Source organism: Nerophis ophidion, linkage group LG08, assembly GCF_033978795.1.
Source record: "Nerophis ophidion isolate RoL-2023_Sa linkage group LG08, RoL_Noph_v1.0, whole genome shotgun sequence".
Classification (NCBI taxonomy): Eukaryota; Metazoa; Chordata; class Actinopteri; order Syngnathiformes; family Syngnathidae; genus Nerophis; species Nerophis ophidion.
The window spans coordinates 48,165,341-48,180,831 of NC_084618.1; the positions used below are offsets into that span (position 1 = coordinate 48,165,341).

Consider the following 15,491-nt stretch of genomic DNA (forward strand, 5'->3'; position numbering starts at 1 on the left):
AAATAAAAACATCAATATCAAATAAAAAAAAGTAAAAACCCTTTGACAAAACAAACAAACAAAAAAGCTACTTAAGTAATAATATAATTAAATTGGTGTGCAGCACTACTTGGAACGCATAATATTTAGCCAATAAACTGAAAATGTTAAGTTGATCAATGAGTGCACCTAAACAGCAACGGCAGCATCCAGGCTTAAGGAATCAACATGGTGCTGAAATGACAGCCATATTTTAGTCAACTTTGCATCAGAAGCCCAAAGGCAGTGCCTTATCTTGCAATAGGACAGCCCTCCTTGCAAGCAAGCAAGCTAAGAAAAGCTACAGCATTGGAGAAATAGATAGGCAATGAAATATTTGCAGGGACCACTCCGAAATTAGGCTATCAGGCTAAATGCTATACAACCCCAAGCTGTACAAAACCACAGACATAAACACACCATCCCGTCAAAAGGCCGTACAATCCACACCATGACCATGTTTGTCCTTTTTTTAAGGACAAAAACACTAATTGTATTTATTTATAAGTGTCTTAGCTATAAACCTCTGCTGTAAACTATTTTTTAAAATGTATTTGAAAAATGTATAATACAAAAACTGGATTAGTCATAGTCATCATTGTCACCGACGTCCCACTGGGTGTAAGTTTTCCTTGCCCTTATGTGGGTTCTTCCGAGGATGTCGTAGTCGTAGTGGTTTGTACAGTCCTTTGAGACATTTGTGATTTAGGGCTATATAAATAAACATTGATTGATTGATTGATCACAATCTCATCTCCTAAACACTTTTGAATGATACTTTTCTTCCTCAGTGCTGGTAAATTGTGCCCCCTTGTGGCCTTATTAAAGTAGTTAAAACTACATTTGTCAAGCAGGAGACAAAAAAGTGCAATAGATGAGCTTGACAATAGCACCAATGTACATATACTACGAAAAAAAGAGCTGTCAAAATATAAGATAAAACGACTAGATTTTAGGAAAAAATACTAGTGAAATTAACTAGATAGATAGATAGATGGATAGTACTTTATTGATTCCTTCAGGAGAGTTCCTTCAGGAAAATTAAAATTCCAGCAGCAGTTTACAGAGTTGAGATCAATTAAAAAAAAAGTAAAAAGTAAATAATGGGGGTTTAAAAGGAAACAAAACAGAGAAATATTACAAAAACAATAAAAACAATGGGAACAACAAAATAACAGTAAAATAAGAATATAACAAGACAAAGTAGGCAGTAGTGACCATGTTATGAAACTAGCTGCATGGGTTGATAATTTTACTTGATAAGACATCCTAAATTAAGATTTGTATAACTAGAAATTAGCAGGACTCTTAAAATAGAAATACCTATTATATTTTGAAAACAAGCAATATTTCACTTGCATTTTTTGAATTAAGCATCCTCAGGATGTTGCAGAATCTTTAAACATGATTTTCTATGTGGGGGAAACTAAAATATTTTTATTTGAATTAGCGATTGTACATGGCAATTTCTACGCTTTGTATGACATTTAAGAAAGTTACTTCAAACTCTAATAAACAATAAAATAAATGAATAACAACAACAACAGCAATAATAATAATAATAATAATAATAATAATACATAAGTAATAAAAATAATACAATTAATATATAAATACTAATACTAATAATAAATAAATAAGTAAATACATAAATAATAATAAATAAATAAATAGGCCCTGCGATGAGGTGGCGACTTGTCCAGGGTGTACCCCGCCTTCCGCCCGATTGTAGCTGAGATAGGCGCCAGCGCCCCCCGTGACCCCGAAAGGGAATAAGCGGTAGAAAATGGATGGATGGATGGATGGAAATAAATAAATAAATAAAAGCAATAAATACATAAATTAATAATAATATTGTCACGCCGGTATACCATGTTTTGTTTTTTGCCATGTTTGGTCATGTTATGTTTAGTTTTTTGGACATTTGGTTCTGTCTTTGCACTTCCTGGTTTGATTTCGTCTCCATGCCAACTCATTAGTTTCACCTGGTCTCCTAGTCACGTCCCTGCCCTCAGCCTCACACCTGTTTGTCACTAATCATCATAGGTATTTAAGCCATTCTTTTTCAGTCCTCGTCCTGGCATCTCCACCTACCCGTGCTTCACCTCCTACATGCCCTCGAACACCTTGCCAGCCATGCCCCTTGTTTCGGTCACAGTAAGTTTTGTAGTTATGCCTCAGTGCAAGTATTGTTTGTGTATGCCACAGTGCAGGCTTTTGTTTCATGTCATTAGTCATGCCATTGTGCTAGTTTTGTTTTAATTAGTCTAGTTAATTATCCGCCATTGGGCGCCTCCTTGATTTGCCTTTTTGTAGTTTGTTTGTTTATTACGTTTAAACATGTACTCACGTCCACGCCTGGCTCGTTCCAAACATTCTCTGCATCGAAGAAACAACCCTAATCCAAGTCAAAGTATGACAAATATGAGTGTTGTCCGTCTATCTGCATTGGCCCTGCGATGAGGTGGCGACTTGTCCAGGGTGTAGACTGCCTTCCACCCGGTTGTAGCTGAGATAGGCACCAGCGTCCCCAAAAGGGAATAAGCGGTAGAAATGGATGGATGGACTTCCGAAATAGAACTGAGAATGGAAACAGGTCAGTAGTTACAGGTTCTAATTTGTTTCCTTTTTTTAAAAAGGGGAGTTACTCTTGCTATCAATACAATACAATTAATTAATTAATGTAATAAAATAGGCAATTTTTGGTAAAGGTAATGTACAAACCCCGTTTCCATTTGAGTTGGGGAATTGTGTTAGATGTAAATATAAACAAAATACAATGCTTTGCAAATCCTTTTCAACCCATATTCAATTGAATGCACGAAAAAGACAAGCTATTTGATGTTCAAACTCAAACGTTGTTTTTTTTTGCAAATAATAATTAACTTAGTTTCATGGCTGCAACACGTGCCAAAGTAGTTGGGAAAGGGCATGTTCACCACTGTGTTACATCACCTTTTCTTTTAACAACATTCAATAAACGTTTGGGAACTAAGGAAACTAAGTGTTGAAGCTTTGAAAGTGGAATTCTTTCCCATTCTTGTTTTATGTAGAGCTTCAGTCGTTCAACCGTCCGGGGTCTCCGCTGTCGTATTTTATGCTTCATAATGTGCCACACATTTTCCATGGTAGACAGATCTGGACTGCAGGCGGGCCAGGAAAGTACCCACACTTTTTTTTTTTTTAACGAAGTCACGCTGTTGTAACACTTGTCTTGCTGAATTAAGCAGGGGCGTCCATGATAACGTTGCTTGGATGACAACATATGTTGCTCCAAAACCTGTATGGACCTTTCAGCATTAATGGTGTCTTCACAGATGTGTAAGTTACCCATCTCTTGGACCTCTAATACACCCCCATACCATCTCAGATGCTGGGTTTTGAACTTTGCGCCTATAACAATCCGAGTGGTTATTTCCTCTTTGTTCTGGAGGACATCACGTCCTCTGTTCCCAAATATAATTTGAAATGTAGACTTGTCAGACCATAGAACACTTTTCCACCTTGCATCAGTCCATCTTAGGTGAGCTCGAGCCCAACCAAGCCGTCGGCGTTTCAGGATATTGTTGATAAATGGGTTTGGCTTTGCATAGTAGTTTTAACTTGCACTTACAGATGTAGCGACCAACTGTAGTTACTGACAGTGGTTTTATGAAGTGTTCCTGAGTCCATCTGGTGATATCCTTTACACAATGATGTCGGTTTTTGAGGCAGTACCGCGTGAAGGATCAAAAGTCCGTAATATCATCGCTTACGTGATTTCTCCAAATTCTCTGAACCTTTTTGATGATTTTACGGACCGTAGATGGTAAAATCCCTAAATTTCTTGCAATAGCTTATTGAGAAATGTTGTTCTAAAACTGTTCGACAATTTGCTTACAAAGTGGTGACCCTCGCCCCATCCTTGTTTGTGAATTACTTAGCATTTCATGGAAGCTGCTTTTATACCCAATCATGGCACCCAACTGTTCCCAATTAGACTGCACACCTGTGCGATGTTCTATATAAGTGTTTGATGAGCATTCTTCAACTTGATCAGTATTTATTGCCACCTTTCCCAACTTTGTTGTCACGTGTTGCTGGCATCAAATTCTAAAGTTAACGATTTGCAAAAAAAAAAATGTTTATCAGTTTGAACATCAAATATGTTGTCTCTGTAGCATATTCAACTGAATATGGGTTGAAAATGATTTGCAAATCATTATATTCCGTTTATATTTACATCTAACAAAATGTCCCAACTCATATGGAAACGGGGTTTGTATATACAGTACAGTACACGGCCAATTTTCGAAATCAAAACAAAGAGCTTTTATTTTGAACTATTTTCCGGATGTTTGGTGTTGCTCGGCGTCTTGACGCCGGACTCCACAGTTGGCAGAGCAGCGTCGCCCCTCTTACTGGCGGAGCAGAACCGCGAGGGGCGTGCAGGCTTAGTTCAACTACTCTACTCAAGTTTCGGCGGGGGAAAACAGTGGTGTGTGTAGATTTATTCAGTGCAAGCGGTGGGATTTTACAGACCGACTTAGTACGGAAGTTCGGCGGACGATGTCTGGATCATATTGCAAAAGTTTGTACCCTTTCAGCGCGGAGCAGCACCAGCAGGGGCTGAGCTTCGATGCCGGGGAGATGATCAAGGTGGTGCAGTCTCCGCCTGGTGGATGGTGGGAAGGAGAGAAAGATGGAGCGAGAGGATGGTTTCCTTCAAGTTATGTCCAGGTGTTGGAGGTAAGATGTGTGTGTGCGGAAGTAAAACATGTCGTCACTTTTGTTGCACATGTGACTCACGGATTTGTTACAACTTTTGGAAAAAAATCACATTTTGAATTGTACATCTCACAAGACATGGTGAAAACATTTGATGAAGTCGTCTTCTCGTCCACTAACACACTCCAGCACACATGGAGTGCTGCAAAAATAGGATTGGATGATATTGCCCCAAATCTATATCGTGCCCCCCGCCACCCCAAAAGGGATACGTGGTAGGAAATGCATGGGTGGATCTATGTCGTGATATGTATATTGCCGCCTAGTGTTGTAACTATACCAATATTTTGGTACCGGTACTTAAATTATTTCGGTAATTTTCTAAATAAAAGGGACCACAAAAAAATGCATTATTGGCTTTTTTTTTTTTTAACAAAACAAACTTAGGGTACATTAAACACGTGGTTCTTATTGCAGTGAAGTCTTTAAATAAAATAGTAAACATACAAGACAACTTGTCTTTTAGTAGTAAGTAAAAAAAACAAAGGCTCCTAGTTAGTCTGCTGACATATGCAGTAACATATTGTGTCATTCATCATTCTATTTTCTCAACATTATTAAGTACAAGCTGTACTTGTTCATTTACTGTTAAAGGCCTAGTAAAATGAGATTTTCTTATTTAAACGGGGATAGCAGGTCCATTCTGTGTCCTACTTGATCATTTCGCGATATTGTCATATTTTTGCGGAAAGAATTTAGTAGAGAACATCGACGATAAAGTTTGCAACTTTTGGTGCTGATAAAAAAGCCTTGTCTATACCGGAAGTCGCAGACGATGACGTCACAAGGTTGAGGGCTCCTCACGTCCTCACATTGTTTTTAAAGGGAGCCTCCAGCAGCAAGAGCTATTCGGACCGAGAAAACGACAATTTCCCCATTCTTGCTCAGGACACAACGGATGTGACGACGTTGGTACTAGGTTGGGATTGAACCAGGGACCCTTGGGTTGCGCACGTCCACTCTACAACTGCGCCACGTCGTCCCTACTTTACATTAGTTTTGGATGATACCACACATTAAAGTACTATCTAATCTAATTTGGGTATCAATCCGATACCAAATAGTCACTGGATCATACATTGGTCATATTCAAAGTCCTTGTGTCAAGGGACATATTTCCTGAGTTGTAAGGTAAAGCTATTAAGTACAGGCGCGTATCTAGTCGACACTACTGATTACGTCAATATTTTTTGGCATCTCATCTTCTTTTTCGTTTTTAAAAAATGTATATTATAATGATATAAACATAATATACATTTAAAAAAAACCAAAAGAAGATGTTTTGATACCAAAAAATATCGATTTAATCATAGTAGTATCAACTAGATACGTACCTGTACTTTATATCATTACAATGAATGTTAGGTGTAGATCCACCCATGATGTTTGTTTACATTTTGATGCCGTTGAGCTACGGTGTGTAGTGAAGCATATTTAGCTATTCCTCGTCCTGCAGGGATGATACTTGTAAGAAACTTTTATTTTTCGTGCGTTGCATGGTGGGGGCCTCTCAGTACATCACTGACTTGATATTCCCCTACTCTTCAGGGCGTGGCCTCCGGTCTTCAGGCCAGGGTCTTCTAAAGATCCTGAAAACTTGTTTTAAAACCTGTAAAGACCTGGCATTCCAGGCAATAGCTACCAGACTCTGGAACAATTTGCACCAGTCCCTCCGTGATCTTGACTGTGTTGAAACATTTGAAAACTTCTCTTTTTAGTAAAGCCTTTCGTTAATGCACCTTTAACTATCATTTTTAATTCATTTTGTATCCTTTTTATGATGTTGCCCCTGTTATATTAAATTGTTTTACTTTACCTATGTTTTGTACAGTGCTTTAAAAAAACAATGTTGTTACTTACTTTACCTACTTACTTACTTTCTGTTGCAACATGGTTCTCGCTACACTTCTGTTAAAATGTACTATGCATGTATTCATCTTTTGTTTGGACACTTTACATTAGTTTTGGGCTACTACTAAAAAGTTTGGTATTGAGCCAAACCCATGTAGATACAGGACAGTATTGGTCATTGAAATTGGATCATTAAATGATCACATTTTGATGACAAATGTAATCCGCCAAAACACAGGGCGTGTAACAAAACCACTTACTATTGAAATTATTTCTTTATTCTATTCTTTTACATCAGGCATCTCTGATGTCGTCATTTAGTAGGGATGTGAATCTCTTTGTGACGGACGATTCGATTTGCATCTCGATACACGGGCTGTAGGATATGAGACTGAAGAGAGACAGGCGAGGCATGTGGGCGTGTTGAGTTAAAATGCGTGCCTGTTGGCTGGACTGTTGGTCCGGGTAGGGGTGTCACTGATGTCATCATAATACATTATTTATGTACTTATATTTTCGCGGTTGTCCCAAAGATCGACGATTGGTGACCCCTGGGTTAACTGTCCATCTATTCATCCTTCCATTTCCTACCGCTTGTCCCTTCGGGTGGAAGGCCAAGGAGAAGTTTCAACGTCAGACAGCACTCACACTCACATTAGAGAGGCGGTAAAGAGGATGAAAGTATTGTAGCGATGGGAATCTCAGGGCGTTCAATCGTTCGCAACTGGACTGTTTGGCCTGTCTTGAAAGACAATTTGTTGCTCATCCGAGTAGGCTTCATCAGTTCGTGCTCATAGACTTAGATTGGTCACATCTAGTCCAACAGTTGGTACCGAAACCCCAATTATTTATACTCCAAAAACCAGAAGGGTGTGCCTGGGCAAGGATGGTTTTACCCTATTGTAGTAAGAAAACCCACTGTTTTAATGCAAACAAGCAATCCTAACTGTCAAAGCCAACGACAGTCGTTGGAAGGGTAAATTCCTCTCGTTAGCATTAAGGTATTGTGGCAGAACATTTGCTGGGGATTGACTACTACCAGTCCAAAATAGTTGGAATCCCCCACATAAGCATACCATTCTGTTTTAAATATGGTAAAATGGTGTAGTGAACTAATTACCCAGAGGGGACTGCAGAGGGCATTGGCGGGGTTGCCGCAGCCTTCGACCTAGTTTGGGAGAGAAGACGAAACGAGGAAGAGTTCGAGGACCTGTTTTCGTAAGTGTGTGTCGCATTCTTGCCCGTTAGCTATACATTGCTAGTTTTGTAAATACGAATGCAAGGCTGAGTTGTGCACGGTCAATCTGCCACCATTACAGTATATTCATGAATTTAAGATTACATGTTAAAAAAAAAAAAAGCTTAACGTTAAAAATAAACAAACACACATTTAGCAGACACCATGAATACAATTTTACATCCATGACTATACTAAGTGACTCACTCGTTCAAAGGGATCCTAGATGCCTTCTATTTAGCGGGATTACGGATTTTTTCTAGCCAACATGGTTATTTTATGCAATGTCCATATTAAACTGCTAAAACAGGTCAGGTTGCATTGGTGGTATTGCGGCTGGCTATGGTGTTTTAGCCAATGGCTTTGACCGTACACATTTCTTTCTGTGGAGGAAATGCATAAACGCAACACAACAAATACCCAGAATCCTTTGCATCAATGATTCTTCCTGACTATATTTTACACCCCTGCGCCCCCAACCCCGCCCACCTTACCGACGTGGGCGGAGGGGGTGTATAATATAGTCAGGAAGAGTCATGGATACAAAGGATTCTGGATATTTGTTGTGTTACGTTTATGTTGTGTTACTGTGAGGATTTTCTCCACAAATGTGTTTGTCATTTTTGTTTGGTGTGGCTTCACAGTGTTGCGCATATTAGAGTGTTAAACTAGTTTATATCACAACCATCAGTGTACTCTGTGTCACCCAGTATGCCTTGCAGTCGTGTTCGTGTGCCTGCAGGAGCCACATACAACATTTTGCTGGACTGGCAAGCAGTTTGTACATGATGTAGAAGGCGTTAAAGTCAAAGGCTTCATAGCACGCCCTCATCCTTGTAGTCTGGACGAGCGCCAGCAGATATTTGCGAGTATATTTGCGGCTCCTATTGTCTTTTTTACTTAGTCAAGGTCAAAACGGCTCTTTGAGTGGTGAAGGTGACCGATCCTTGAAAAATGTATATTAAATATTTCCGAATGGTTCAACCGCCACCCGCCCGAATCAATCTAAAATCTAATTTTTCGTCATGTCACCCGCCTGACCAGCGGTTTATCCGCGGACTCTGCGGATGAGACTGCAAACCGCGCATCTCTACTGTAGTGTAAACTACATTCGCAACCCAACAAGGTTTAAAGGGGACTTTACATTTTTATTTTTATTTTACAATCATTATGAAAGACATGATAAATAAATAAATAAATGGGTTGTACTTGTATAGCGCTTTTCTACCTTCAAGGTACTCAAAGCGCTTTGACACTACTTCCACATTTACCCATTCACACACACATTCACACACTGATGGACAAAGGATGTATTTCTTTTATGCATTCTACATCATAAATTCACGTAAATAAAAGTCAGCTTCAACGGAGCCAATGGGAGGTCCTGTGTACGCCCATAAACCCAATTAAAAAAACATCCAAAGGGCACCCAAAAAAACCTCATATTGCATTAAAAATGCATCACACTGCGTTAAAAAGAATCCATCTGTCGTCATGTCTTTCATAAAGATTGTCAACAATAGGCAGCATCCACCAATGGACTAATACAACACTTCTTTCATGTTTTTGTTTTTTAATGTCTGCATAAATGTTTACATTCTATGCTTTGCAGTTATGTAACCATGTTGCTTTATTGCAATCCTGCAAAACCCTTCAAGGTCTGTTTTCACATTCAAGTATCAGTGTTAACATTTTTTTTTAACCACCTGGAAGCAAAACTACCTTAATCCAAAATAACTTTATCAGATTTTCATTGTGATTTATCACAGCCTAAGCAGTTTCACAGTAGCTTTGACTGAAACTGTGGTTGCATATTTGGGATTTTTGAGTTCAGATTCACACTTAAATGACACACCTACCTTATGTTCTTTGAATGGAACTACCTAAAATAACTATTACAATGTGGTAGGTTTTTCCTCATTGGTTTTCTAAACACGTGTTCCTACACATAAGCATGTGAATTTCAGAGTAATTGAGGAGAGCTTTTACACCAATTTCATATGCGGAAATAAAAAAAAACAGACTTGATCAGAAACATTTGAAAGGAAAAACCAGGTCAGTTTCACTATAATGGTCCATAGTGTATTTTTTTTTACCAGTAAAGTGATGTTTAATACAAGTTAGAGATGCAAAAAATAATATCACTTTGGTAACTTATTCTTTTAAGTACATTGAAAATATTTGACAACTGTAACACATGTTCACCATGTCAACACATGCCACTCAGTTATGACCGTGGAACAAGAAGTTGCAGAGGCAAAACTTTAGACCAAAGGATTAGTACAGGGATTTGTAAAACTGTGGTATGTGTACCAATAGTGGTACTCGGGCTCCATCTAATGCAGGGGTCGGCAACCCGCGGCTCTTTGATCACTCTGATGTGGCTCAGCTGCTAATTTGCCAACCCCAACGATTAGATTTTAGTGCCTCTCTCTCAGAAATAATAACATTCTCCAATTTTCACCTGGACTTCAATATTGAGGGTGTGCAGTGATTGCAATGCCTTTAACCTCCTCCACAATATGTTGTCGCACCCGCTTTTACACAACGCGATCTGCGTGCTGACTGGTCACTTTTTATATTTAGCCTCTGTTTAGACACAAAGGCGACTGCAACGCATACTTAGTCAACAGCCATACAGGTTACACTGAGGGTTGTAATATAAACAATTTTAACACTCTTACTAGTTTGCGCCACACTGACTCACACCAAACAAGAATGACAAACACATTTTGGGAGAACATCGGCACTGTAACACAACATACAAACAAAATAACAAATACCCAGAATCCCATGCATCCCTAACTATTCTGGGCTACATTATACACCCCCGCTAGCACCAAATCCCGCCCTCCCCCAACCGCGCCCATCTCAACCAAAAGCACGGAAGGGGTGGGGGGATTTAGCGCTAGTGGGGGTGTATAATGTAGCCCGGAAGAGTAAGGATGCATGGGATTCTGGGTACTTGTTCTTTTGTGTTTATGTTGTGTTATAGTGCCGATGTTCTCCTGAGTTGTGTTTGTCATTCTTGTTTGCTGTGTGTTCACAGTGTGGCGCATATTAGTAAAAGTGTTAAAGTTGTTTAAATGGGCACCTTCAGTGTGACCTGTATGGCTGTTAAACAAGTATGCCTTGCAATCGATTGCGTGTGTCTGCAGAAGCCTCATACGACATGTGACGGGGCTGGCAAGCTGATTGAATGTGTTAAAGAGGGCGCCAAATGTTATTTATGTTCGTTGAGGGAAATCTTGTAAACATTCGTGAGATTAGTTGATCTGACATTCGGTAGTGTCTGGGAATATTCGGGAGGGTTTTAAGTGTGATGCTGTCAAGCGGCATTCATATAAAACTTGCGGGCCCCACTATTATTACATTTTCATACTGAGGTGCGGGCCGGGTGTTTGTGACACCTGGTTTATACATAGCACGAAGTAAAAAAAACTCCGTATGCAGTGTTATTTCATTTTAAATTTCAAAAGAGTTTTGTGGCTCCCATTGTTTTCTTTATTTTGTGAAACGGGTCAAAATGGCTCTTTGAGTGGTAAAGGTTGCCGACTCCTGATCTAGTGGTATGCCAAAGAATCGCTTGATTAAAGTACAGTCTTTTATTTTCTTATATTCAGACACATTGTTACTGTTCAAACTGTGTAATGTTATAGTTGCCATATTTATTAAATGTATTTGCTGAATAAAACCCCTGCCTTGTTTAAATGTATACTTAGGCCTACTACACTACTTTAATGTTAATCATCATGGTGGTACTCTGACAGTCACGTTTTTTCTAAAGTGGTACTTGGTGAAAAAAGTTTGAGAACCACTGGTCGAGTATATATACTCTGTGTATATATAAGCATTCGTTGAAAAAACTAAGTACAATCAAAACTTACACACAGCCAAAGCAACGAGCTGGGCTAAATGGTGTCCTTGAGTGTAAACAAAGATTGTGAACAACAATGTGTCTGAAAATATTTAGTAAGACTCGATAATTAATCGAATTTCTATTTCGGTTTCTTGCAGTCATAAACATTCAATATTGAAAAAAAACAATCATTGGGCCGGGTAACGTTTATGCAACTTCCTAAGCTTGTACAGGGGAAACTGATTTTTTAAATAATTCACGTTTGGACTACAGATTTTTTTTTTTTTCCAAGATGGCGCTGCTGTAGGCAGGAGCTCTGTGCTCTTGTGTCATCCTTTTGTGTTTCCCTCTTGTTTTCATGTGGTATTATATTTTTTTGCATTTTGGTCCGGGACCCTCTGGGACTGTGTGACAAGGGGTGGCACTTTCGTGACCTCTGTGGTGCTTTTTTTGTGGACTTCTGGATCTGCCTCCCGGGAGCTTTTTGGCCATGGAGACCAGCTGCTGGGTGTCTGCCACACCAGAGTCTGTTTGGATGTACTGGAGGAGATGCGGATGAGGGGACAGGACTGTGGAGCTAGCACTGAGCTACTGGGACGGAGAGGCTTCGCAGTGTCTTGACTGGGTGAGCAGGTGTCGGACACCTCAGTCACCTTGGACGTATCCTCGCTCATCCATGCAGACTGGACACTGGCCGAGAGTGGAGTCGACTGTATTGGTTGCCTTGTTGGGTCTGCTTCTGTCCCTGGCCATGCGCCCTCCACCTCAGCAGATGATGGCGTGGAACACCGCAGAGGCCACCACAGTGGATATGTTTATTTTACTTTTTATTCATAGCTGTATGTAGAAGTGTCTGGTTGTATCTGCTGTTTTAATGTCTTTAATGTCCTCTGTGTTATTTGATGTTTGATGTTTCCCTCTTACACACATGGAAGAGGGATGTGTTCTATGGCTATGAGTTGTTGTTGTTTTTTTTTGTTTTTTTCCCCCCCTTGGCCTCAGTCTGCACCCCCACTCCAGGGCCTAGGCTAAGACCGATTTTTTAAATTTTATTTTAATCTTCTTTTTTTTCTCTCTCTAGCCAATAGAAATAAATAAGGGTGATCATTTTATTTGACTCAAAAGTAAAACCGAATTCTAAAGCCAGTGACCTGACCCCCTTGATGCCTTATTTTAAACCCACAGTCACTTGGTTTTAAGTTTGACATTGATTTTAAATGGGAACAACAGATTCTCTCTGTCTGATTCAGTTTTTATAATCTAAGACATTTAGCAAAAATTATATCAGTTATATCTTTTAACAACTTTGAGCAGGTAATCAATGTTTTTATTTCATCACGTTTGGACTACTGAAACTTCCTCTAAGTTGGAATTATTTATTTATTTAATTATTATCAATGATTGCAGTTATTTATTTATTTATTCAATTATTTATTTAATTATTATCAATGAGTGCAGTTAATCCGCTGTTGCTCGCCTTTTTAACTGGCACTAAAAAACATGAACACACTACCCCCATTGTAGCATTCTTTTACTGGCTCCCAGTTCATTTTAGAATTAATTTTAAAGGCCTACTGAAATGAGATGTTCTTATTTAAACGGGGATAGCAGGTCAATTCTGTGTCATACGTGATCATTTCGCGATATTGCCATATTTTTGCTGAAAGGATTTAGTAGAGAACATCGACAATAAAGTTCGCAACTTTTCGTCGCTGATAAAAAAAACCTTGCCTGTACCGGAAGTAGCAGAAGATATGCGCATGACATCAGCTCCTCACATTGTTTATAATGTGAGCCACTAGCAGTAAGAGCAATTCGGACTGAGAAAGCGACGATTTCCCCATTAATTTGAGCGAGGATGAAAGATTCGTGGATGAAGAAAGTTAGAGTGAAGCACCAAAAAAAAAAAAAAGGGCAGACGGATCCAGGCGGCGGCAGTGGGAGAGTTTCAGATGTAATTAGACACATTTACTAGGATACTTCTGGAAAATCCCTTATCTGCTTATTGTGTTAATAGTATTTTAGTGAGATTATAAAGTCATACCTGAAAGTCGGATGGCTGCGGTTAACGCCAGTGTCTCTGAGAGAAGCCGAGGAGCCAAGATCACAGCTGCCTTTGCAGGACGAGGTGGCGTAATCCACTCAAGTCTCCGGTAAGAGCCGACTTAATATCACAATTCTCCCATCCAAAAACTTGCTGTTTGACGTAGAGAAACCATGTTCGCTTGACCGCTCTGTGTTAAAGCTTCACAAAAAACAAACAAACACCGGCTGTGTTTCGGTGCTAAAGGAAGCTGCAATCCACCGCTTTCCACCAACAGCATTCTTATTTGACGTCTCCATTATTAATTGAACAAATTGCAAAAGATTCAGCAACACAGATGTCCAAAATACTGTGTAATTGCAGATGAAAAGAGACGACTTTTAGCCGTATATGGTGCTGGGCTAATATGTCCCCTCCAACCAATAACGTCACAAACGCGCGTCATCATCATTCCACGACGTTTTCAACAGGAAACTCCGCGGGAAATTTAAAATTGTAATTTCTTAAACTAAACCGGCCGTATTGGCATGTGTTGCAATGTTAATATTTCATCATTGATATATAAACTATCAGACTGCATGGTCGGTAGTAGTGGGTTTCAGTAGGCCTTTAAAATGTTGTTTGTTTTTGAATCTCTTCACGGATTAGCCCCACAATGTATGTCAGACTTTTAAAAAATCTCCACCCCCACAAAGTCTAAGGTCAGCTGATCAGTTTCTAATTGTCGTTCCAAAAATCCAGAGGGGATCGTGCGTTTTCTGCTGTTGCTCCAAAACTTTGGAATGATACCACTCATGCTATTGGAATGGGTCCCTCTTTAATGAGTTTTAAATCAGGTCTTAAAACATATTTTTACTCCTTGGCTTTTAAGCCAGCATGAGAGTTGTGTGATTTTAGTATATTTTGTTTTCTTTTATGTATTTGATGTATTTTTTTTTTTTATAGTTAAATGTTTTATATTATTGACTCTCCTTGTATGTATGTTTTAACTCCTGTGCAGCACTTTGTAACACTTGTATTGTTTTATAAATAAAGTGGCTTGGATTGGATATTTTACATGTACTGTATATGTGTTTTGTATCTCTTAGCAAGCCTGCTATGAGAACTGCAGTGTCTTTTTAGTCACATGTTTCTCTTTCACTGTTAGTTGTGTATCTGTAATGTTGAAACTTTATCTCTTTCACATAGCAGTCATTATAAATATGACACATCCGTATGTGGGCTGCACGGTGACCTAGTGGTTAGCATGTAGGCCTTACAGTCGGGAGATCTGGGTACAAAACTACGTTTGGACATCTCTGTGTGGAATTTGCATGTTCTACCTATATGTGTGTGTGGGTTCTTCCATATTCCAAAAATATGCATGTTAGGTGTAATATGAGTGTGACACTGTTTGACGGGCGACCAGTGTAGGGAGTACCCCGCCTCTTGCCTGGAGTCAGCTGGGATATGCTCCAGCGAACCCCTTCTTTCTTAAAGATAAGTATATATCTGAATGTGATCATTTGCGTCGATTGGAATTAAGACAGGATTTATAGTAGTTGCTGATAAATTCAACAACTTTGAAAAGATATTGTGGCGGGAAAAAAACCCTCCTCTCTTTCCAATACCACATCATTTTGTATGGCCCGTGAAAGCCTGGGAATAATATGCGTCAATAAAGTAATAATCTTTTTTTACTAAAGGTATTCAGTCTTTCATCATCTTTTTTTTAT

At 39.2% G+C, this 15,491-nt stretch overlaps 1 protein-coding gene across 7 annotated transcripts in view; it reads left to right on the forward strand.

The window, feature by feature from the left end:
- The first annotated feature begins 2,062 nt into the window (after positions 1 to 2,062).
- LOC133557865 (growth arrest-specific protein 7-like) overlaps positions 2,063 to 15,491 on the forward strand; it is a 168,887-nt gene continuing 155,458 nt past the window's right edge. For 2 of the 7 annotated variants that reach the window (XM_061908738.1, XM_061908740.1), the window contains exon 1: positions 4,379 to 4,746. In XM_061908738.1, the coding sequence (XP_061764722.1) occupies positions 4,567 to 4,746 (180 nt within the window). In that variant the 5' untranslated portion in view covers positions 4,379 to 4,566. Of the gene's footprint in view, positions 2,176 to 2,230; positions 2,615 to 4,378; positions 4,747 to 15,491 lie in introns of those variants that run through there. The other 5 variants (XM_061908741.1, XM_061908739.1, XM_061908743.1 and 2 more) reach the window with 5 other exon arrangements.